The sequence below is a fragment of the Culex quinquefasciatus genome, chromosome 1 (genome assembly GCF_015732765.1).
Source record: "Culex quinquefasciatus strain JHB chromosome 1, VPISU_Cqui_1.0_pri_paternal, whole genome shotgun sequence".
NCBI classification, from domain to species: Eukaryota; Metazoa; Arthropoda; class Insecta; order Diptera; family Culicidae; genus Culex; species Culex quinquefasciatus.
In genome coordinates, this window is record NC_051861.1 from 131,431,061 (window position 1) to 131,455,399 (window position 24,339).

The window sequence follows — 24,339 nt, forward strand, 5'->3', positions numbered from 1 at the left end:
ATGGTCAAATCGATCAATTTGACCAAAATGGTCGAAACGATCAAAACGACCAAAATGGTCAAAACGACGAAAATGACCAAAATGGTCAAAACGATCAAAATGGTCAAAACGATCAAAACGACCAAAATGGTCTAATCGATCAATTTGACCTAAATGGTCGAAACGATCAAAACGACCAAAATGATCAAAACGACGAAAATGACCAAATCGACCAAAATGGTTAAAACGGCGAAAATGACTAAATCGACCAAAAACGATCAAAATGGTCAAAACTACCAAATCGACCAAAATGACCAAAACGACCAAAATGGTCGAAACGATCAAAACGATCGAAATGGTCAAAACGACCAAAACTACCAAATCGATCAAAATGGTCAAACGACGAAAATGACCAAATCGACGAAAATGATCGAAACGACCAAAATGGTCAAAACGATCAAAATTGTCAAAACGATCAAAACGACCAAAATGGTCAAATCGATCAAAACGACGAAAATGACCAAAATGTTCAAAACGACGAAAATGACCAAAATGGCCAAAACGATCAAAATGGTCAAAACGATCAAAACGACCAAAATGGTCAAATCGATCAATTTGACCAAAATGGTCGAAACGATCAAAACGACCAAAATGGTCAAAACGACGAAAATGACCAAATCGACCAAAAAGGCCTAAACGATCAAAATGGTCAAAACGATCAAAACGACCAAAATGGTCAAAACGACGAAAATGGCCAAAATGGTCAAAACGATCAAAAGGTCAAAACGATCAAAACGACCAAAATGGTCTAATCGATCAATTTGACCAAAATGGTCGAAACGATCAAAACGACCAAAATGATCAAAACGACGAAAATGACCAAATCGACCAAAATGGTTAAAACGGCGAAAATGACTAAATCGACCAAAAACGATCAAAATGGTCAAAACTACCAAATCGACCAAAATGACCAAAACGACCAAAATGGTCGAAACGATCAAAACGATCGAAATGGTCAAAACGACCAAAACTACCAAATCGATCAAAACCAAAACGACCAAAATGGTCAAAACGACGAAAATGACCAAATCGACGAAAATGGTCAAAACGATCAAAATTGTCAAAACGATCAAAACGACCAAAATGGTCAAATCGATCAAAACGACGAAAATGACCAAAATGTTCAAAACGACGAAAATGATCAAAATGGCCAAAACGATCAAAATGGTCAAAACGATCAAAATGGTCAAAACGATCAAAACGACCAAAATGGTCAAATCGATCAATTTGACCAAAATGGTCGAAACGATCAAAACGACCAAAATGGTCAAAACGACGAAAATGACCAAATCGACCAAAAAGGCCTTAACGATCAAAATGGTCAAAACGATCAAAACGACCAAAATGGTCAAAACGACGAAAATGACCAAAATGGTCAAAACGATCAAAATGGTCAAAACGATCAAAACGACCAAAATGGTCTAATCGATCAATTTGACCAAAATGGTTGAAACGATCAAAACGACCAAAATGATCAAAACGACGAAAATGACCAAAATGGCCAAAACGATCAAAATGGTCAAAACGACCAAAATGGTCAAAACGACCAAAATGGTCAAATCGATCAATTTGACCAAAATGGTCGAAACGATCAAAACGACCAAAATGGTCAAAACGACGAAAATGACCAAATCGACCAAAAAGGCCTAAACGATCAAAATGGTCAAAACGATCAAAACGACCAAAATGGTCAAAACGACGAAAATGACCAAAATGGTCAAAACGATCAAAATGGTCAAAACGATCAAAACGACCAAAATGGTCAAATCGATCAATTTGACCAAAATGGTCGAAACGATCAAAACGACCAAAATGATCAAAACGACGAAAATGACCAAATCGACCAAAATGGTTAAAACGGCGAAAATGACTAAATCGACCAAAAACGATCAAAATGGTCAAAACTACCAAATCGACCAAAATGACCAAAACGACCAAAATGGTCGAAACGATCAAAACGATCGAAATGGTCAAAACGACCAAAACTACCAAATCGATCAAAACCAAAACGACCAAAATGGTCAAACGACGAAAATGACCAAATCGACGAAAATGATCAAAACGACCAAAATGGTCAAAACGATCAAAATTGTCAAAACGATCAAAACGACCAAAATGGTCAAATCGATCAATTTGACCAAAATGGTCGAAACGATCAAAACGACCAAAATGATCAAAACGACGAAAATGACCCAATCGACCAAAATGGTCAAAACGGCGAAAATGACTAAATCGACCAAAAACGATCAAAATGGTCAAAACTACCAAATCGATCAAAACGACGAAAATGACCAAAATGTTCAAAACGACGAAAATGACCAAATCGACCAAAAAGGCCTAAACGATCAAAATGGTCAAAACGACGAAAATGACCAAAATGGCCAAAACGATCAAAACGACTAAAATGGTCAAATCGATAAAAATGACTAAATCGACCAAAACGATCAAAATGTTCAAAACGACCAAAACTACCAAATCGATCAAAATGGCCAAAACGATCAAAATGATCAAAACGACGAAAAATCACCCAATTGACCAAAATGGTCGAAACGACGAAAATTATCAAATCGACCAAAATGGTCGAAACGATCAAAACGTCCAAAATGGTCAAATCGACCAAAATGGTCGAAACGATCAAAACGATCGAAATGGTCAAAACGACCAAAACTACCAAATCGACCAAAATTACCAAAACGACCAAATTGGTCAAAACGACGAATGGCCAAAACGATCACAATGGTCAAAACGACGAAAATGGCCAAATCTACCTAAATGGCCAAAACAATCAAAATGGTCAAAACGACCAAAACTACCAAAACGATCAAAACGACGAAAATTATCAAATCAACCAAAATGACCAAAATGGTCTAAACGATCAAAAAGATCAAAATGGTCAAAACGATCAAAATGGTCAAAACGATCAAAATGGTCAAAACGACCAAAATGGCCAAAACGACCAAAATGACTAAATCGACCAAAACGATCAAAATGGTCAAAACGACCAAATTGGTCAAAACGACGAATGGCCAAAACGATCAAAATGGTCAAAACGACGAAAATGACCAAATCGACCAAAATGGCCAAAAAGATCAAAATGGTCAAAACAACAAAATCGATCAAAACGACCAAAATGGTCAAAACGACCAAAACTAAGACAAGATTTAAGACTTTTTCCAGACATTCCCGAATAAGGTGGCCACACTGAAAATAAATGTATTTTTTTTCTAGCAAGGAATTTCGAAGCGCAAATAAACCAGGGCAGGTCTTGAAATATTTCAAGTGTTATTATTTTTAATAATTTAATATTTTTTGCCGGCTTGTCTCGCAGCGGTTCCTAGATTTGTTTTTGTTTCATTTTATTGGTTCTCGTGGTTTCACACCGTGGATTCTCTCCAGCAGAAATTAAAACCAGGGTTGAGAGGATGATGACGATGGTTGTTTTGCTTTCTTTTCTAAAGTTGGGTTTTCCTTAGTACTGCTTGCCTGCTTTTTTGTTTTGTTTTCTTTTGCTTAGGTTTACAATTACTAGTAATCAGTTACCATTCTTTAAGTTAAGAACTAAACCCTAAATTGTGTGTAAAACTGAAACGAATGCGGTTTTCCTTCCTTTTTCTCAGGCTTGAATTAATTGGTGACACAGTTCTCTATCTAAAAGTAGTAATTTTTCGTCCGGACGACACGTCGACGATGCCTGTTCGAGCGCGCGCGCGTCCGCTTGCTTGCTCTTGCTTTCCATTTCAGTTTTGGTTCGCCTATTCATACAGATATTACCCTAAATTCTTTTGACCTAATTGCGTGTGTGGTTTCTGCACTGCTGCTGCTTGAGTTTCCTAATTCTTAAATTATAAAGAGTTTTTTTTTTGTTGCATTTGCTCTTTTACTTGTTTGAATACTAATAACTTCTTCTTTTTTTTTGTTGTCGTTGAAAGTTGATATTTAATAAAAAGCATTTTCTGACAGCTAGAAAAACAAACGATTCTCTCTCACTGATTCTGGGTTGTTTGGTTGGTTAGTAGTAGGTTTGCTTGTTTGCCGCGAGGGGGAGAAATTGTTTATTCTTTTCTATCTCTGTTCCGTTCGCAGAAGGGATTGTTTCCGTTGTTTGTCTGTGCTTTAGAAGACAGTTTACAAAGTGGTTGCTGTTGCTGTGAATAGTAGTACTTGTTAATGGTAATAGCGTTCTTCCCTGCTGCTGTTTAGTGGCTAAATTTTCAAGGGCTAAAATTGTTTTTCTTCTTTTTTGCTTGCGACAAGTTTAAAAAAAAGGAAAGACCTATTCTCTAGCTGGGTTTTATTCTTTCTCAGAAAAAAAAGAGTCTACATTTTTCCCTAATTTTACATACGAGCTAAGTCATACATTCTTCACGCCACGCGTTTGTGACGAGTGTGTGTGTGTATTACAACTAGACATTATTGTATTTGTGTGTGTGTTTCATTTCCTCAAAAATTGCCACATGTTTTTAACCGTAAGTTGGGATTCTCACACACATTTTTTTTTGTATGGATTTTCTTTCTGTTGTTTTTTTTTTTTGTTATTCTGCACTCTCTCTTTTGTTTACTCGCGCGAGTGATGCCGTCGCCGCCGCACACTTTATTTAGCGGTTTTGATACTGGAAAAAAAATAAACATGGAATGAAAAGAAAAGAGAAAAAACACAGAATTGGAAAGAGAACTAAACTTCTTTTTTTTAAAAAAGGGGAAAAAGGACAAATAAACCAAGTAGGCCGACACAAAAAAAAGGGAAGACGCACGAGTGACGAGACAAGGACAAAACAGACAGAGAGAGAGAGCGAGAGCGAGAGGGAGACAAAGTTGGAGTGAGTGAGAGAGAGAAAGGGTGTTTTTTGGGTTGTTTTCTGTTAAAAGAAGGTCGTTTCGATCTTTGCAAATCGCACTTTTATTACTTTACTTTATCATAATTGTGTGTTTGTTTGTATGTGTGTGTGTGTGTTTTTGTTTGTTGAGAGACGATTCTCGTTACGCGCGCTCTTTCCAACGTGTTTTTCTTTGTTGCCAGTTTCAAACTTTACGATTATTCCGTTTTCTCACGAGACTAGCAAACAGAACTGAATGAAAAGTAGTGAAAAGGCGCAAGAACACAAGATTGTTGTTTTGTATCGTATTTTCTTCTTTGTTTTTATTTTATGTAAGTGTTTTGTTTTGTTGTTTTTTTTTTTTTCTTTTAATTTTACTCTTTCGTTAATCAATAGAACTATATCACATCTTACGCGTCAAGGGGGAAGGAGAAAGGAAGAAGGGTTTTTTTGCGTGGATTCAGGTGGGAAAATCATAACGAAATGCCTGCTTTTTGTTTTTGCTTTGTGTTAAAACAATAAAAAAAATGATAAAAACGACGAGGGATTATACTTGTGTTTGTTTGTGTGTGTTGTGTACGCGAGTTTTGCATTATAGATAGAGTTTAGAGAGAGAGATTGGCAAATATGATTTCGAGTCGTTTTTTTCTTTCTTTCTTTTGTGAGTGATGATGACTTTCTTGTTTTTTTTTTTGTTTCTGCTCTTGTTTGGTGGACTTTACTTTGTGGTGAGTGGGAGCGGGATCGGGGCGGGGAAAAGGAAGAGGAAACTGTTGTGAACTGTGTGTTTTTCTCTGTAGCTGCTCTGCCTGCCTGCCTGCCCGCCTCTTAGCGCCGTCCTCCGCCGTAGGTGTTGCTGTTGTTCTGGCCAGAACCGCCCCCGTATTGGTTACTTACGTTTCCATTGCCGGGCCGCTGGCCGCCGCCGCCGCCACCACCCCCGGACACACTGCCCCTGTCCGAGCGGCCCTGATATCCACCGCGTCCGGTTCCACCGCCCATTCCACGCTGGCCGGAACCTCCGCGGCTCATACTGCCGGGCGGACCGCCCCGAGGACCGCCGCTGCTTCCGTTGCCACCGCCCAGATTCTGACCGCCGAGACGACCTCCGGTCTCACCCGGCCCGCGCATACTGCTGCGCGTCTTTTTCTCCTCCACGTTCAGCTTCTGGCCGTCGGGGGAGTTCTCCGGGAAGTACAGTGGCTGCAACGATAAACCCATCGTCAAAAAACACACATCTTCAACTCTTCCCCCCACACACAACTCACCGTGTTGGCGAGGCAGTTCTGCACCGCCGCCGGGTCGTCGTACGTGATGAAGCCGTAGTTGGGCGGGGCGCGCACTCCCGGCACCTTCTGGCCCGGCTTCGAGTGGATCCGCAGGTCGACGACGGTGCCGTACTTGCTGAACAGCGTCTTCAGCTCGTCCTCGGTCGCGTGGTGTGGAATGTTGCCCAGGAACAGCTGATGGTTGTCGCCAAACTGCTGCGAGGTGCTGCTCTGGCGACGATCTAGAACATAAAATCACGATGAACGAAACGTCTAATCAAATAAACTCAGTCCTTACCATCTCCGTCGTTCTGATACCCCCGGGAATAGCTCGGTCGGCCGTCCTGCTGCTGCCGGAGCGGTCCCCCCTGACTGCTCGGCGGGCCATTGCCGCGAATCGGTCGCTGCTGGTTGGGGCCACCTCCTCGCTGGGGCATCGGGCCACCGCCGAGACCGCCACCCTGCTGATCCTGCTGGGACGACTGACGGTCGTACTTGTCGCGACCACCCGACGACGACTGCAGACCCGACGGCGGCGGCGAAAGGCCAGACTGGCGTCCTGCCGTGACATTGCTGTAGCCCTGCTGCTGCTGCTGCTGATGGTGTTGCTGCTGCTGTTGGGGCTGGTGAGACGACTGTTGCTGCTGCTGCTGCTGCTGTTGCTGGTGATGGTGGGACGAAACGGAGGCGAAGCTCAACGGGCCAGGTCCGCCGGAACCGCCCGACTTGACCAGGTTGGCGTACGTCTTGGGTTCGTTGGGAGGTTGCTGGTGCTGCTGTTGCTCGTGGCGATGGTCGTGGGCGTCGCTAGCCTCGGCCGGAGTTGGATCGTTCGAAGAGGGTAACGCCGACTCCAGCTCGTTCATGGCCAGGGAGCTTTGGAGGGGTTCGGGTTCGGGAATGGGCTGGGGCTGTTGTTGGGGTTGTTGCTGCTGCACCTGCTGCTGGGGAACCGGGACAAACTGCTCGACGACCGTGGCCGTGGGCCGACTTGCGGGTTGCTGCTGAACCACCGACTGCACCTGCTGCTGCTGCTGTTGAGCAAGATGTGGAATCGAGTCGACTGAAGGCATTCCCGGGGCCACATTCGGAACCTGCTGCTGCTGCTGCAGAACCGGATTTGGCTGAGGAACCGCCGAAGGATGAACAGCGGTCTGCTGCAACAGTTGGGCAGCGCTTTGCGGTGGCACAGACTTTAGCAGATCATCGTGAACGCCGTTCAGCTGTTGCTGAGCAGGTTGCGGTTGTCCGTAGCTTGGGATCATTCCAGTCGGTCCGGCCGTATTCATCACACCCGGAGGATAGTACAACGGCTGCTGCTGCTGCTGCTGCGGTTGTTGCTGCGGGGCTGTTGGAAGTCCACCAAGAGTCGGAGCGACCGCGGCCGGCGCAACGGCAACCTGCGCGACGACCTGCTGCTGCTGCTCAACAATGGCGTTGTTCTCCACAACATCGCCCTCGTCCTCCCCACCGGAACGGTCATTCTCGTCAATCTCGTCGTCCGAGTACACATCCTGGTAGCGGAAGATGTCATTATGGACGTAGTACTTCTTCGCCGACTGCGCGGCCAGCACAAACGTCTGGGTGAAACGGCGCATCGGTTGGCCATCGTTGGACAGCTCGCCGGTCACCTGCACCACCACACCGTTCCCGAGCGTCGCCTGCGAGTCCACCTGGCTAATCTTGGCATGGCAATCGCGGAAGTTCAGCTGCTGGATCTTGCTATGGATCTGCTTCTGGCCAATTACCAGCGTCGCCTCCTGGTTCTTCGTATCCAACCCGCCATGGACGAAGCTCGACGAGTTGTTGTAGAAGCGGTGCAGATGATCCGGCGCCTTGTTCAGCAGCGTGTAATATTGGCGCACGAATTCGCGGCCAACGCTTTGCGGTGAAGGTTGTGCTTCCATTACCATCTCACAAGAACAGTCTAGTGATGCAAGTTTTTCGCTGCAAAGACAACCAGAAAAAAAAACAAACTCTTTAGTATTTTGCAAAATTCAATCGCAATACCCTCCCCTCCCCATCGCACCCGGTAAAAGTAAACAACAGTAAATTTACTACAAGTTTAAAACCCAGCTGCGCACTTAAAGAAAATTGTGTTAACATTTACCAAGTAGGCGTTGTACCTACGACCCGCGAACAGAAGAGCGAAAGAACAAAAGAGAAAAAACTTGTTTATTTTTACACTTGAAACAAAAAGTGACTACGATCCGAGTAGGCCTGGTCCGAAAACACTTCCGGTTCTCTCTATTTGGCAGACGAAAAACGCATGGCTTGCTATTACACTACTATGTTCTGGTACACACTTCTCTTCCTCACTCTACTCTACTCTACAACTCTATCAGCGGCTTTGGGCGGCCAGACCTGCAATTTCTTTTCCTCCCCAGCCTACTGCTGCTGTTGCTGCGATGATGAAGTTCTTCTTTCTTCGCTCTCTGCCTCGCGGGTTTCGCGCGTGTGTTTGTGTGTGCGCGCGCGCGAACTAGTTTGCGTGTTGAATGTTTACACTGGGCGAAATTGTGCGACATTTACCAGGTTTGGGAATGTTTGAATGAAAAAAAAATTAGCTTGATTTTTTTTAAAGCAAATATTTCAGGAAGATTTTGTTTTATGTTCTTGTTGTTTGTTGAAGATGTACAAAAAAGATCAAATAATTGAAATGAATTCAATTCAATTCATGTTTTTTTTGTAATAATCAGAATACAATTTGCTTAACTAATGACAGAATGCAGAGTTTTGGAGATCCTTACATCTACAAATAATTTCAAATATAATCAATTGAATTAAATAAATTCAGTTTCAGTCGGTTAAGCGAGAGCAGAAAAAACTTTCAAAAATAACTGCTAATATTACTAGCAATTGAATTTAAGGTGCGCTTTGTTAGAGTTTTTATCAAATCAGTTACATTTTGTTGAGATTTTTTCTTCTTCTATTTAGGTGGAGTTCTCTTATGTTTGGCAGGTTTAAAATTCGTTCCTAATTCCACCAAATTTGAAGTTTTGCACTACAGTCCAAACTCGACTATCCAAAGCCTCGAAAATACGAAGTTTCGATTATCCGAAGGATTGTAAGGGACTTCGGATAAACAAATCACTTTTTTTTTCTTTTTCTTGTTTTAAACATCAAATTAGAGTTCTGCAACTCATTTTAGTCAAATTTGATTAGTTATTTTCTCTTGAATAATAAAATGCATTTTTTAAATATTTCATCACTACCATATTAGCCGCCATGGATTTATTTTTTTAAATCATTTAAGCGTAATTTAGGCGTCTTACTTAAGCTCGACAATCAAAAATTATACAACGAAAAAAAAAATCGTGATTCGATTATCCGACGTGAAATTTTTCCGAAGCCATCGGATAATCGAGTCTGGACTTTATTAAAACAGCTATTCAGCAAAACTATTAATAGCCAAATTTGCTTGCTCAAATCCTAAATGAGCTATAACTTAAATTCAGTTGAAAACTCCTTTTAAGAGCTTAAATTGAACACCACATGAAAATGATGAAATTCTGATCCCCTACATTAGTTTTGAATGATTGAAATTTCAATTATAATAACCCTCTGCAACCCAACCCCGCCTCAATCCCCCTTCCCTTCCCACGCCTTATCTTTAACATCAATCCCTTCCCTACTAACCCCGAGTAGCCGTGGGTAATCGGCTCCCCTCCCACTAACATTTACACACAAGATCCTCTGTAATTATTAAGTCAAATGTAATTACATAAGCCGACTCGGTCCTAACCAGGTCCCAGCACCGAAAAGGACCTAATAAAAATATTTTTATGAAAAAAAAACCAAACCCCGCCTCTAAAAACTCGACAAAAATAATTTTTTCATCGATTGCATTGGAATTAAAGACGAATTCTTAAAATTTAAGATTTTTTATAAAATTATTTTTATTAGGTCCTTTTTGGTGCTGGGACCTGGTTAGGACCGAGTCGGCTTTTGTAATTACATTTGACTTAATAATTACAGAGGATCTTGTGTGTAAATGTTAGTGGGGAATTTTGTCTAAGCCTCCAACCTTTTTTTAACAATGTACACTCAACCCCCGGTGGTTGGTCACTTTTTCGTTTGACACTTTATTAGTTTGTACCCCGTTGGTTGGACAAAGTCAAACTAAAAAGTGACGAACTGTCACTTTTTACAAGGCGCTCACACACACTATCAAAACAAACGTTTGGTAGTGTGTGTGAATTCCGTGTAAAAGGGGTGTCAAACTAAAAAGTGACCCCGTTCGTTTGACAACAGTAGGTGTCAAACCATCGGGGTTTGAGTGTAAATGAAAATGGTATCGTTTTTTAGTAGAAAATGTGAAAAACAAGCAAAAAATTCCCCCTCCCGTTCCGCTATATCTTCCGGTGGTGTTCATTTTGTATGCAATACTAGTTCGGCCACTATCCTTTTTTCCACAAGAAACCGGACTTGGACTGACTTGAGGCCGCGTCCCCCACCTTGCTCCGTAAAACGAAACGAAAACGAAAAATGTGAAAAACAAGCAAAAAATTTAAAAACTGACTGTAAAAACATGAAAAACTGAATACGCAAAAGGTACCATAAACTGGGGTGACTTTGATAGTCCGGGGTGACATTGATAGAAATTTGATTTGGCCACTAATTTGGTTACATCCAATGTAACAGTCACATTTTTGCATATATGTTCGATAATAAGCTATCTCTTAATGCTTATATACTCAAAATTTTCAAAAATGTTTAGATATTAATTTGACGGTAATTTGAAAAACCTATCAAAGTCACCCCGGGCTATCAAAGTCACCCCAGTTTACGGTAATGACAGGAGGAGATAAAGTAAGCCAAATACTATCAGAAACAAACATAAACTAAACCAGATTAATGAATATGAAAATACTCTAAATAAAACAAGAAAACCATAAAACAAGAGAAGTAAAGTTTTTCGTAAAACAAAAGTTGCTCAAAATGACCTCCTAAACAGGTGAAAAAAAAAACTTTCACAAATTTAAAGGAAGCATTTTAAATTTTTCGAGCCAATTTTTTTTTTAACTAATGATTGCAAAACAACCGAAAACAACCGAACTAGTGGCAAGAAAGGCAGGAAGGTTATGTACCTAAAACGAATAAAATTGGCTTCTACCAACAGTTTTACAAATTAAGTTGTTTAAATAGTGAAAATCAGCAAATTGGATAGAGTTAGGAGTAATTGCTTAACCTGTCAAACATACGAGAATTTCCCCTTAAGTTTGACCTTTCGTTATATTTTTTCTTAAATCATAGTATTTATTTTCTTTTTAGCCCCTCACGAAAATATCGAAAATTTGACCAGAGAGCTTCAATTGGGTCCTAAAATGAAGCTTAGATTGCTGATATTTTTGTTTACAGCGATAAAGCTTATTTTTCTGAGTACAATGACCCTTTGTACGACCACAAAGAGTTAAAAATGGATTTTTAAATCAATTTTGAAAAATTAACCTTGCGGCCCTTCTTGACAGCAAAGCTCCTACTTGACAGCTCGTTCGAAGGGGACCATAGTTGATCCATCGAAAAAATGTTGTCTTGTAAATTTTTTTTTTTTGCATTTAAATGGAAAAAAGTGATCAGAAATGGTTTTTAATCGTGTTTTTTACCGTTGTACCTAAAAATTTACATAGGGCTTTAGTACCCAATTAAAGCTCTTACAAAGTTTGAGACAAATAGAAAAATATTCCTTTATCACAAACTATCAATGAATCCCACGAACGGATTTTTCCCAGTGTGTGGCAAAATGTAAACGTGTGTGCGTGTGCTTCTCGAGACGACGACGACGAGAAGTTTTGCAAAGCCTACTGAGGTCGTTTGCTGGTGCTTCTGCTGCTGCTGCTGCCAGCCATGGCGTCCAAAGACCCCTCTTTTTTCTTCCGGGGATTCCGGAGATGGAGCACACGAGACACACGCCTCCCCCAGCCGCTCCAAATGTCGCGGACATGGGGAAAGATGTTCGGGGCTTCTGTCAAAGAAGAACTTTGTTGCGTTGCGTTCTGGGGGACTAGTTTTTGCACCACCACGAAAATTCTAGGTTAAAAATGGCATCATCCGTGTGCCGTGTCGCGGCGGATTTGGCGGACGGAGATTCACCACGTTTACTGGCCCGGTAAATCAATCCCAACGCACTCACCTGCGCCGTTAAAAAGTGTGTCTGGCTGTGGGATGTGGTTCCTGCTGAAGAGGGTTGCCTTTTTTCCACGGGAAAAGTGTGATGAATTTTCCTCCACCACCAGTGTCCTTTTGTGTGACTGACTGATGAAACCGGGACTGCGCCGCCTTCTTCGTCGTTTTTCTCACACACTGCTGCTGCTGCGAGCTGTCACAAACACAACGACAATCAAGGTAGTTAATGTTTGCAGGTGTGACAAATGTTGCATAATTTTTAAAAAGAAAAGCACCAAAAATCTCATTTTACAAACGTTTACATAAAATTTAGTAAATTCCATAATACAAATATCAATTTTGAACAATTATGTAAGAAAAGCAGTTTAACTTGCGAAAACATTAAAATCCACGCTACCTGATAAATTGTAAACCTTGCAAAACGGCGGCGAGAACCGCGTTTGCACAAACACACTCACACACGCACGGCCGTAAAGTAGATCAGCAAAGCAAGCCGCGCCGCGAATATGACGAACTTTATCGCGTTTCTACAGCAACTCCACCTAATCAAAGCGAAGTTATGTACAACGGAGAGAATCCACCGGAAGGTTGGCCAACAGAAGCGGAATATTACCGAGAATTTACGTCGTAAATCCGGGATTAGACGATGCGAGGATGCCTGGATTGACACCTTTTTTGCGGAGGCCACACGCACAAACACTCAAAACGATTCCCGCAACGCACTCACAGCTACAATCATGCAAAATGACAGCAAATGTCGGAAGGGGTGAGACGATCGTTGAAGAGGGTTTGGTTTGTAATCACGAATTACCAAGCGAGTTATCCATTTTAAACAACCCCCTGGCACCACTGTAAATCAACCCCCTGGCACCACTGTAAATGGCTAGAACGTTTGACAGTCACCAAAACCTCGAAGAGCCCACGTAGTAGTATTAGTGAAGAGCCCACGTTGTTTATCGTGGGCTCTTCACTAATACTACTGCGTGGGCTCTGTGAGTGTAGCAGTATTGGTGTTGTCTGTTTGTTTACACCAAATTTTCAAGAAACATCTCTTTTTGTGTGTGCAAATCTGTTACGAAAAAAAGATGAGAACTGTTGCTTCCGATTGACCGGGAAGATTTGCCGGGTAGTACTGGACCGGGGACTGGCCAAGTCCCGCTGTTGATCCTTCCGAACAACTCGCTGCAATCTCCGGCAGGGAGTAACCGACCAAGTGCAGAAACATCCTGGCCAACTCCCGCTGTCGACTCGCACAGAGAATCGAAGAAATCGCGTGCTTGTGTAGAATCCGACCTTTCGTGGACTCACAAGAAGTTCATCGCGAATTGGTCCGAATAAATCTGAACTTTGAACTTGCAAAACCGTCTTCATCGCCACTTCGCGGGGCATTTATCCATAGTCTCTGGCGGATAGGGTCCTTCGGGAACTTGCGATTGGAAATCCGTCCCATGCGGTTATTTTTTCATGAAAACCATTTCAACATTATGAAATAATGCCTTTTTCTACCACGCGGTTTGTTTATTTTCAAATTTTGACAGCAAATGCGTTCTTCATCTTCTTTGTCGTCTTCATGTTCGCGTCGAACATTTAGGTTTCATAAACATGGCCGTCGTGACAGAGGGCTGATTTTAAACGATTTCCCGCATAATCAAATACCAAAGGTGAAACTGTCGAAATCATAAGAAAATTATTTCTGGTATGGTTACCATTTGTGATATTGTTGATATAATGTCACGACCATATAACAAAATTAAAATGGTACTATTTCCCGAATTGTTACACTTATCTTGACATATTCGAATGGTAGATTTTTTTCCCTACAATTTAATGAACGGTATCTATTCGTCATACGATTAGGATGGTTCGAAAAAGCTATTGTTAGAACATAATAGTACTGTAGCCGGTATGATAAAAGTTATGATACTCGGTATGATTTAGTCAAAGAAACCTAAGCGGAAAATTTCCTAAATTTCCTAAGTCCTAATAATTGAAACAATTGCACAACAATTAATGGTACGATATAATTATTCCTCATATGTTTGGTATTATTTCAAACAGTTTTTGTATGATTGAGCCAAAAATTAATTTCAGCGAAAATTTTCTTAAGTCCCGATGATTCAAACAATTGTTCAACAATTCATGGAGAAATATAACTTTTCGCCATATGGTAAGGATTTTTCGGAACAGCTATTGTTAAAACATAAGGGTACCATAGCCGACGTAGTATTTCCAACTTGAAGCTCAGCGAAAAACTCTTAAGTCCCAATAATCCAAACAATTGTACAACAATTCATGGAACGATATAACTGTTCGCCAAACGCTTAGTATTATTTGAAACAGGTATTGTATGATTGAGCCAATTGAACTACAGCAAAAAAAATCCTAAGTCCGAATAATTCAAATAATACTTTAACAATTCATGGAACGATATACCTGAATTCAGCGAAAATTTTCCTAAGTCCCAACAATTCAAATCATTGTTCAACAATTCATGGAACGATATACCTGTTTGCCATATAGTTTGTATGTAAAGCTAATTTATTTTCGTGATAATTTTTATAAGTCCAAATAATTTAATCAGTTGATTGACCATTATCAGAACGATAACTGTTCGCCATGTGATTGGTCTATAATTTATTTGTATGGTTCTACCATACATGTTACGATATATTTATGATAAATTTTGAGGCCACATTTCATAATAAAATGCATTTTAAACCGCCAAACGTAATGTAACTGAGATAGCTCAATTAGATAAGGCGGCAGCACCACGGAAGAATCAACAGGAGACATCATCATCAAGCGGTAACAAATCCCGGACATTACAAAAAAAACGCTCACCATTAATAATCGTATACTTACCATTCCCGTTAAATCCATAGTTCCCAAAACATTTGTAAAGTTTATTTTTTGGCTCCTCCCTTTTCAAATGGTGTCGGTAAGTGTCGGTAAAGCAGTTCACCATTTAAAATCATATTTTATTAATTTGTGGTACGGTTCACATAAAATAAGAATTGAACAGTTTGGGGTAGGGTATGACTATGATCCACGAAAAAAATCCCTTGTAAAAATGTATTGTAACATTACCTAACGACCTATTTAATAAATTGTAGGATTGTTTGGGGAATGGAAAATGTACGGTTGCACCCTATTTGGTGTATTATTAAGATCATTTAGGAAAAATCATTCGACAAACAGTGACTGTATGGTTGTTGACTAGGCGGGTTGGGATTTGGGGAACATTCGGGGGAACAGCATGTGATTCCATCGGGCACCTATTGTTGGCATATCAGCACTTTGACGTTCAATTTAAGCTTCTAAAAAACGTTTCCATTTGAACTCAAGTAAATATTAATTAATATATTTTAAAAATAGTGCACTTGGTTCATCGTCGTGTAAAAAATGACAGTTCGTCACTTTTTATTATCCGCGCACCACCAAACCGAAATGCGCATCTCTACTACAAAACTTGAGTAGTTTGTCGTACACTCAAAGTCAGAAGTATCCCTCAAAAGGGTACTTTCAATCCTCAAAAAGGATACTTTCTATCCTTTTTTAAAGTTCACCCGGCGTCACCCTTTTAAAAGGGTTTGTCAAATTCAGAACATTTTCGATACCCTTTTAAAAGGGTGACGCCGGGTGAACTTGAAAAAAGGATACTTTTTACTTTGAGTGTAAGCGTGTACATCAGCCTGTGGCGCAACAGGCTTTGACAGGTTGCGCTCGTATTTTGATATTTGTCTGCCTTCACAATAGTTTGACCACAGACAAACAGACGGGACACTCGAGTGCCGAACCATCATCCGGCAAAAACGGTTATTTCATTTAATGCAATTTTGTTTCGGTATCCACTCACCAGGCGCTGATGGCGCTGCTGTCGTGACAGCTCGCCCGCCTTTTCTCAGTGTGTGTGATGCGTGTTTTTGTTTTTAAGTTGAGCGTGAGCACGTGCGAGGCAGCAAATTAGATCACCAAAATTAATGGAATTCGGGAAATCTAACGGTGAATCACAATTCAGGCTTTGCAGTACAAGGTTGGGGCACTTCCCAATGGGGCAGCCTTGGTCATAGCCTCTTGCCCCAATATTAACCCGATAGGCCTGCTCTACTGCCTGCCGCTGTCGAGGCTGCTGCTGAGGCGCCCGCTACTTCGGAGCAACCTGCTGCCCCTTCGTGGACTGCTGATCAGGGGAGCGTTCTTTTATTACGTAACGTGAAAAATCGGACTTTTAGACCCCCTCCCCCCCCTCGTAACAAAATTTCCATACAAATTTTAAAAATTTTGTATGGAGCGTAACACGGCCTCCGACCCCCCCTCCCCCCCTACTGCGTTACGTAATAAACGCTCCCCAGATTGCTGCTGCTGGTCGTCCTTTTGGCCTTTAGGCGATGTTGCGCCACTCAATCTTCTTCCACAGTTCAGTTTCTGTGGTTCCCCGCATAGTCATGAACTATATAACTACTTTATGACAAATAGTTACTCAACTATTTATCAAATGGTCTCTACTATTCATTAAATTGTAACCCAACTATATATGTACGATATATCAAACCATTAATTCCATTCCCAAAATAGTTTTGGTCGATTTTACTATATGAGAAATTAGTTGTTAGGCAGAAAACTATATGAGGTTTTCATACATATGTAAATATTTTTATAAACTTGGATTTTACGTCAAATAGTCATTGCCCAAAAATTGACTATTCCTATATAGTTTCTGAAAAACTACTTTACCGACACTACTTTGCCGACACTTTAAAAAAGACCGCAAAATGAACCCTACAATTGTTGTGATAACTACTTCGGATATAATCAAATTTGATTTTAAGTTCTATCGATAGTTGGTGAATGTTTACCGCCATTATATGTGATGTTATTTACGTTGCTGCCGAACTGCTGCCGCCTTATCCGATTGATCTATATCTGTTGGTGGTTTTTCAGTGGTTTTGGTGACATGTTGTGTTAGAAGGAGCAAGCTCGGGGCAAGTATTTTTCGATAAGTCCAAGTAGTCCAAACAATTGACTCATTTTATAGTGAACAGTAATAGTCCACCATGTAGTACACATATTTTTGGTGTATGGTAAGAACAGCATGCCTACTTTTTCTGGAATAGTGAAAGTCAATTTCATGAGCCCTCGTAACATTTTTCTTCTTTTGGGGAGTTTTCTGATAATCTGAGGAGAAGTGGGGTGTTGAAGGTTCTCTATCATCCAGAGGAATCGACTGTGATCAATTTACTTGATAAAAGTTGAAATTTTGTACCAATCGTTTAACATATAGTTGGATTATATAACAAACTGTAATTGTACTCCATACTGTTGAAATATTGTTTGAACTATTTGGACTTATAGAAATTTTTAATTCAAAATAGTATGGTGTATAGTAATTTTACTTCATGTAAGTTGACAAATTATTTGGATTATACAAACTTATCGAAAAAAATGTGCCATCAATTGTGTTCTACTATAGCATTTATAGTAGGTTTTAGTTCTTACAGGTTCTGACTATAAAAATCTAAAATCTGTGGAATTTTGCTATATTGTTCTCAATAAAGTTGATAAATTGTTTGAACTATTTGGACTTGTACATTTTTTCGTTGAGTCACGTTGTCTAAACAATCCGAACTGTTTAGTGTAAGGTTATTGTACCCCAAATAGTTCAAAAATAGTTAGAATCATTAGATTTACTTCAATAAAAACGTCATCATTTGACGATCAGTTTCGTTATGGTTTTGTATAGTGCCGTAACTATATGATAATGGTTAAGTATGTGGTAACTACATCTCTTTTAGTAGTAATATAGTTTGGACTATTCCCCCGATGGTTTTTGATTATGCGGGTCTGTTTCGATATAATTTTATCGGCAGCATTTTTTTGAACCATTCGTTAAGGCTTGATTGTCTCTCGCGTACACTGACATTACAGTAATGGGTTTGTATTGGTATATTTGGGCTGCGCTTCGGCATCAGCTCACCAGGCAGTGCTGGCGTCACAGTGATTTGGTGGTTTGATTAAGGACGATGGATTCATAATTTGTATGGAGAATAGCGTCTGTTTGTCTGTGGTTTGACTTTGACCAACCAACGTGGTACACTCAAACCCCGATGGTTTGACACCAACTGTTGTCAAACGAACGGGGTCACTTTTTAGTTTGACACCCCTTTTACACGGAGTTCACACACACTATCAAACGTTTGTTTTGATAGTGTGCGTGAGCGCCGTGTAAAAAGTGACAGTTCGTCACTTTTTAGTTTGACTTTGACCAACCAGCGGGGTACAAACTAAGAAAGTGTCAAACGAAAAAGTGACCAACCACCGGGGGTTGAGTGTGTGGTACCCTGTGCGGGTTCAGGAGTGCGCTACGTGCAGGTGCACCCTGTGGACGAGCTGTCAGTCGAGGAGTTAAGGAAAATCAAATAACACGTGTGCTACTAACTACTGGATAACTAAAGTTCGAATAATAAACGATTGCAACCGAGATTGCAACATTGGCGACGAGGCGGGCGCTCTAGAACCCAGGGTAAGAAAGAATTTGTTCGTTATTCATAAAAGGAAAAGACGTAAACATAAAAATTAATCTTGCTTTTTAAAGCAGCCGGAAGAGGCAGGACGTACGAAGGTCGTCCACCACAAACATGTTTTCTCGGAACTGATTCGGCAAGACGATTCAGGAAACCAGCAAGGTAAAAGTTTTAGTTTCAAATGCTAAGTGAAATTTTCTGAGTATTTTCATTCTATTAGGATGGAAAGGTTCGAAATTCCCCCGTTCACATTCAAGACACTGCCGGCGAACGAAGTTCGTGACCAATGGGTCCGCTGGAAGCGAAATTTCCAGTATGCAGTTTTTGCCAGTGGAGAAACGAACAAAACAAAACTGAAGTACATTCTTCTGGCACGGGCCGGTCCTGACCTTCAGGATGTTTTCCAAACAATCCCCGGAGCCGACGTGGAAGCGGACGATACGAATGGAGTGGATCCGTACAAAGTTGCCTGTTCGGGTGGTCGGTAAATGAAACCCCAACTTTTTGTTCAGCAGCTCTTCGAGCAGCTACAAAACTGCAAGTAAGTATTTATTTTAGTTTTTAAGTTTACATTTTTTGTCCCTTTAACTTACTTAATTGGTCTCCTTTCCTACGTTAACTTTTCCTCTTTCCTTCACAACTCCTCCACTTCCTCTTCCTTTCCCTCCTTCTTGCACTCTTCCTGTTTTTAGAAGGTTTAATTTATTAATTAACTATTTTTCTTCTTTATTTTCAGGTTTACTCACGGATCACCAAAGTACAGTTTCGCCCCAAGTGACGGTACAACGGCAGAGCAGCTCGCTGGACTTCTTCGCTGTTGGGTAAGTAGCTGGTGTTTAATTCATCTTTAACTGCACTAATTTTCTTTTCTTTTTTACTTACAGGTTTCCTGATGTGAGCAAGTTCAATAAAAACTCAACTTCTACAGCGTCTACACAATTTTTCCCCTACTTATCCGAAAAGCTAAACTAAGCAAAAAGTTCTTACTTTTCCTAATAATTCGCGATGGTGACTTGCCCAGCATGGTTTCTTGTGACTGGGTGTCACACACGCACTTTGTTTTTGTTTTCTCTCTTCTTCGCGCGCACGTTGACAGTTGAGGTGGAGTCGGGCGGTTACACCGCCAGCGCTGCACCGTTCGGCAGTGTGGCCATCTCAGCGGTCGTAACATTGCCGTTGAAAAGCTCGACGCTTACTTTGCTCCAAAGCACCACGAATCGATGGAGCGGAATATCTTCTGGACGATGAAACCAGACCAAGGAGAGTCCATCGAAAAGTTCCTGTTCAGAGCTCAAGAGCAAGCCAACAAATGCAACTTTGGCAAGACACAGCAAGAATGCCGCGAAATATGCGTGATTGACAAGATCACATTGTTTGCCCCGCCGGACTTGAAGGAGAAGATACTTCAAACGGACAAGAACAGCCTGGATGATGTCCTCAAGATTGTCTCAACGCACGAAGCCGTGAAGTATCAGGCCAGCCAGATGGTAGCAGCAGGACCGTCCGGTAGTCGTCAACCATGCCTGGTCCCGGTGGAAGTGAACCGAATGCACACACATCCACCAAAGAACCACGCTGTTGAGTGTTCAAGGTGCGGCAAACGCGGGCACTTGGGAAATGACCCAAGTTGTCCAGCGCTCAGCATCCAGTGTAACCGTTGCCAGAGAATTGGACACTACGAGCAAAAATGTCGAACAGTCATGGCGAAGGGCGCAGTGAGCCGAGCTACGAACTCAACCCCAAAACCAAAGCGCAGTTTTCAACGAGTACGACCAGTAGATGATGAGAACATCGTTGACGAGGGGAGACAAAAGTTTCATATTCTCCATCGGAGATGGTGACGAATTTCTGTGGATCAAGATTGAGGCATCATGACGCAAGTGCTGATTGATTCTGGAAGCAACAAGAACATAATTGACGATACGACTTGGAAGCGTATGAAGGTACAAGGAATCGAAATTCGAAATGCTACCAAGCAGGTCGACAAGCAGTTCAGGGATATGGCAAAGACGCACAACCACTCAGCGTCATTGGAATGTTTGATTCTACAGTCGAAATCCAGAATGAGAATCAACAGATGCAGGCTGAAGCACGATTCTACGTCGTCGCAAATGGAAACCAGCCGCTGCTCGGGAAGGAAACCGCCCAGGAGCTCAACGTACTAAGGCTTGGGCTGCCGGGTCAAGATGACCGGACCTGGATGGTAAGTTTGATTTTAATACTGCTAGGTCATTTCTTTCATCAACTTAAATATGTTTCAAGATTGAGAACAATAGCCCGTTCCCCAAACTGAAGGGAATTAAGCTCCGCATTTCGGTTGATGGCTCGGTAACTCCCGTCGCTCAGCCAGCAAGACGACCACCCCTTGCTCTGCTGAGTCGCGTTGAGGAGAAGCTGAACCAACTGGAATCTACGGACATAATCGAGAAGGTAGAGCAGTACAGCGACTGGGTTTCACCCTTGGTGGTGGTGGTTAAAGATAATGGCGACTTGAGACTGTGTGTTGATATGCGCCAGGCGAACCGTGCGATCAAGCGGGAACACTTTGTCATGCCGACAGTTGACGATATCTTGCCTCGGATGAACGCAGCAAATTTTTTCACCCGGCTGGACGTCAAGGACGCGTTCCACCAGATTGAGCTGGAGGAAACGTCACGCTCGATTACTACCTTTATTACGCACCGCGGCATGTACCGATACAAACGACTAATGTTCGGGATCAGCTGTGCCCCGGAACAATACCAGAAAATCATGGGACAGCTACTGGCGGGGTGCGACAACTGTGTGCATTACATCGATGACATCATTGTGTTTGGACGCACAGAAGAAGAACACGATCGTTGTGTGGAAAAGGTGCTAACCGTACTAAAGAGCCGTAACGTTCTGCTGAATCTCAAGAAATGTTTGTTCAAAGTGACTGAGCTCGATTTCCTTGGTCATCACATTTCGGACAAAGGCATACGACCAGCTGACGATAAGGTGCGAGCGATTCGAGCCTTCAGATCTCCGCGAAATGTCGAAGAACTTAGGAGTTTCCTGGGACTAGTCACTTACGTCGGAAGATTCTTGCCGGGTCTTGGGACAATTTCGGCTCCGCTGCGAAAGCTTACTCAACGAGACGTTAGCTTCAGCTGGGAAAATCAGCACGAGCAGGCTTTCTTGAGGTGGATTTTCATATTTTTCATGTATTTCTTGGCATGCTTAAAATTTCAATTACAGGTTGAAAACGATGATTTCGGACGTCAAGAACTTGAGTTTTTGACAACTCCTTCGTACAAGAGTCGTCGCGGATGCATCTCCGGTAGCACTGGGCGCTGTTTTGTTGCAATTTGAATCCTCAACCGACGACAGCCCAAAATTTATTTGCTACGCAAGCAAAAGTTTGACATCTACCGAGCAGCGATACTGCCAGACCGAGAAAGAGTCCTTGGCGTTGGTTTGGGCGGTCGAACGATTTGCGCATTATCTCATCGGTCGGACGTTTGAATTAGAGACTGACCACAAAACCCTCGAAGCAATTTTCTCACCAACATCACGCCCATGCTTGAGGATCGAACGATGGATTCTTCGTCTACAATCGTTCAGGTTCCGAGTTGTCTACCGGAAAGGGTCATCTAACATTGCTGACTCTTTGTCGAGGCTAACCGTGCATTCCAATGACAACGAAGATATCGATCCTGATGAGAAGTTCCTGATTCTGACCGTGTTGGAATCAACGGCGATCGATATTAGTGAGATTGAGGACGCGACCATTCACGATCAAGAGCTGACCCTCGTGAAGGATAGCTTGCGCTCAGGAATTTGGAAGTACCCGGAGATCAAAGTGTACGAAACCTTCCAAAACGAACTTGGATTGGTCGGAGAGCTCGTTGTCAGGGGCAACAAGATGATCGTTCCGTCAAGTTTGCGCAGGAGATTCCTTGAACTGGGACATGAGGGACATCCAGGAGAATCCGGAATGAAGCGGAGGTTGAGAGACAGAGTATGGTGGCCAGGAATGGACAAGGTCATCAAGAAATGGATTACTGATTGTGAGGGCTGCCGACTAACAGGACTTCCGCAGAAACCAGAAGCGATGCAACGAAGACCACTGCCCCTGGAAGCTTGGGTGGATGTTGTCATCGATTTCCTTGGCCCGCTTCCTTCTGGGGAGTACCTCTTCGTAATCGTTGACTACTTCAGCCGCTATAAGGAAATCGAAATAATGACCAAAATCACAGCGAAGGATACCGTTGATCGACTTCGTGCCATTTTCAAGCGGCTGGGGTTCCCGAGGACAATCAGTCTCGACAATGCGAAGCAGTTCTTGAGTTCGGAGTTCCGGGACTATTGTAGGGAATGCGGTATAACCCTGAACTACACAACACCGTACTTCCCGCAGCAAAATGGAGAGGTCGAAAGGCAAAACAGATCATTGCTGAAGCGGCTGCAGATCAGCAACGCTTTGAAACGAGACTGGAAGCAGGACCTTGACGAGTACTTGACGATGTACTACTCTACGCCGCATTCCATAACCGGAAAGACACCGTCGGAGTTGATGCTGGGACGCACGATTAGAACCAAACTTCCGTTCTTGAGGGAAATTGAAACCGCTCCGCCAAACGAAGAGTTCTGTGATCGCGATGCTATTGCGAAGAAACATGCTTGTGACCGTGAGAACATCAAGCGGAACGCGAGACCTTCGTCGATTCAAGAAGGGGATAAAGTGTTGATGCAAAATTTACTACCCGGAAACAAGCTCACGACAACCTACTCTCCGGTCGAGTATACTGTTGTACGGAAATCTGGTACACGTTGCACAGTACAGAGCGAGGATAGTGGAACAACCTATGAGCGAAACTCTTCGCATCTGAAAAGATTCCAACTTCAGTGCCAGCGGAATCTGTAGATCTAACATCAACTCGCTCATCAACATCTCCATCTAACTGTTCTATTTCGCAGGAACCACTCCGGGAAGATTCTCCACCAGCACCATTAGATACCTCACCGAAGCCTGCTGATATCCCTAATATTCCGTCAAGGCCAAAGCGAGTTTGCAAACGTCCGCTGAAGTTTGATGATTACGTTGATGTTCCGCTCGATCAATAAAGGAAGGGAGATGTGGTACCCTGTGCGGGTTCAGGAGTGCGCTACGTGCAGGTGCACCCTGTGGACGAGCTGTCAGTCGAGGAGTTAAGGAAAATCAAATAACACGTGTGCTACTAACTACTGGATAACTAAAGTTCGAATAATAAACGATTGCAACCGAGATTGCAACAGAGTGTACAAACTAAAAGAGTGACAAACGAAAAAGTGACCAACCACCACCATCTTTTTGTCAGAGAATTGGATCCTAAAATGAAGCTTAGATTGCTGATATTATTGTTTACAGCGATAAAGCTTATTTTTCTGAGTAAAATTACCCTTTGTACGACCACAAAGAGTTTAAAATGGATTTTTAAATCAATTTCGAAAAAATAACCTCGTGGTCCTTCTTGACAGAAAAGCTCCTACTTGACAGCTCGTTCCAAGGGGACCATAGTTGATCCATCGAAAAAATGTTGTCTTGTCAAAAAAAAATTTTGCATTAAA

General features: G+C 42.1%; 1 protein-coding gene across 3 annotated transcripts; it reads right to left on the reverse strand.

Annotated features, from left to right (window-relative positions):
* Nucleotides 1-3,378: 3,378 nt before the first annotated feature.
* LOC6044330 (ras GTPase-activating protein-binding protein 1) lies at nt 3,379-12,965 on the reverse strand. 3 transcript variants are annotated; one of them, XM_038254750.1, is made up of 6 exons: nt 12,645-12,848; nt 12,255-12,440; nt 6,420-8,068; nt 6,122-6,363; nt 5,751-6,056; nt 3,379-4,649 (listed from the first exon to the last, which is right to left on the reverse strand). In XM_038254750.1, the coding sequence occupies exons 3-6, from the start codon at nt 8,032-8,034 to the stop codon at nt 4,635-4,637; spliced, it is 2,178 nt and encodes a 725-aa protein (XP_038110678.1). In that variant the 5' UTR covers nt 8,035-8,068; nt 12,255-12,440; nt 12,645-12,848; the 3' UTR covers nt 3,379-4,634. The 3 variants fall into 3 exon arrangements, with proteins under 3 accessions (XP_038110678.1, XP_038110665.1, XP_038110672.1); XM_038254737.1 differs by lacking the exon at nt 3,379-4,649 and having other exon boundaries at nt 4,992-6,056; XM_038254744.1 differs by lacking the exons at nt 3,379-4,649; nt 12,255-12,440; nt 12,645-12,848 and adding an exon at nt 12,861-12,965 and having other exon boundaries at nt 4,992-6,056.
* Between the last annotated feature and the right edge of the window lie 11,374 nt (nt 12,966-24,339).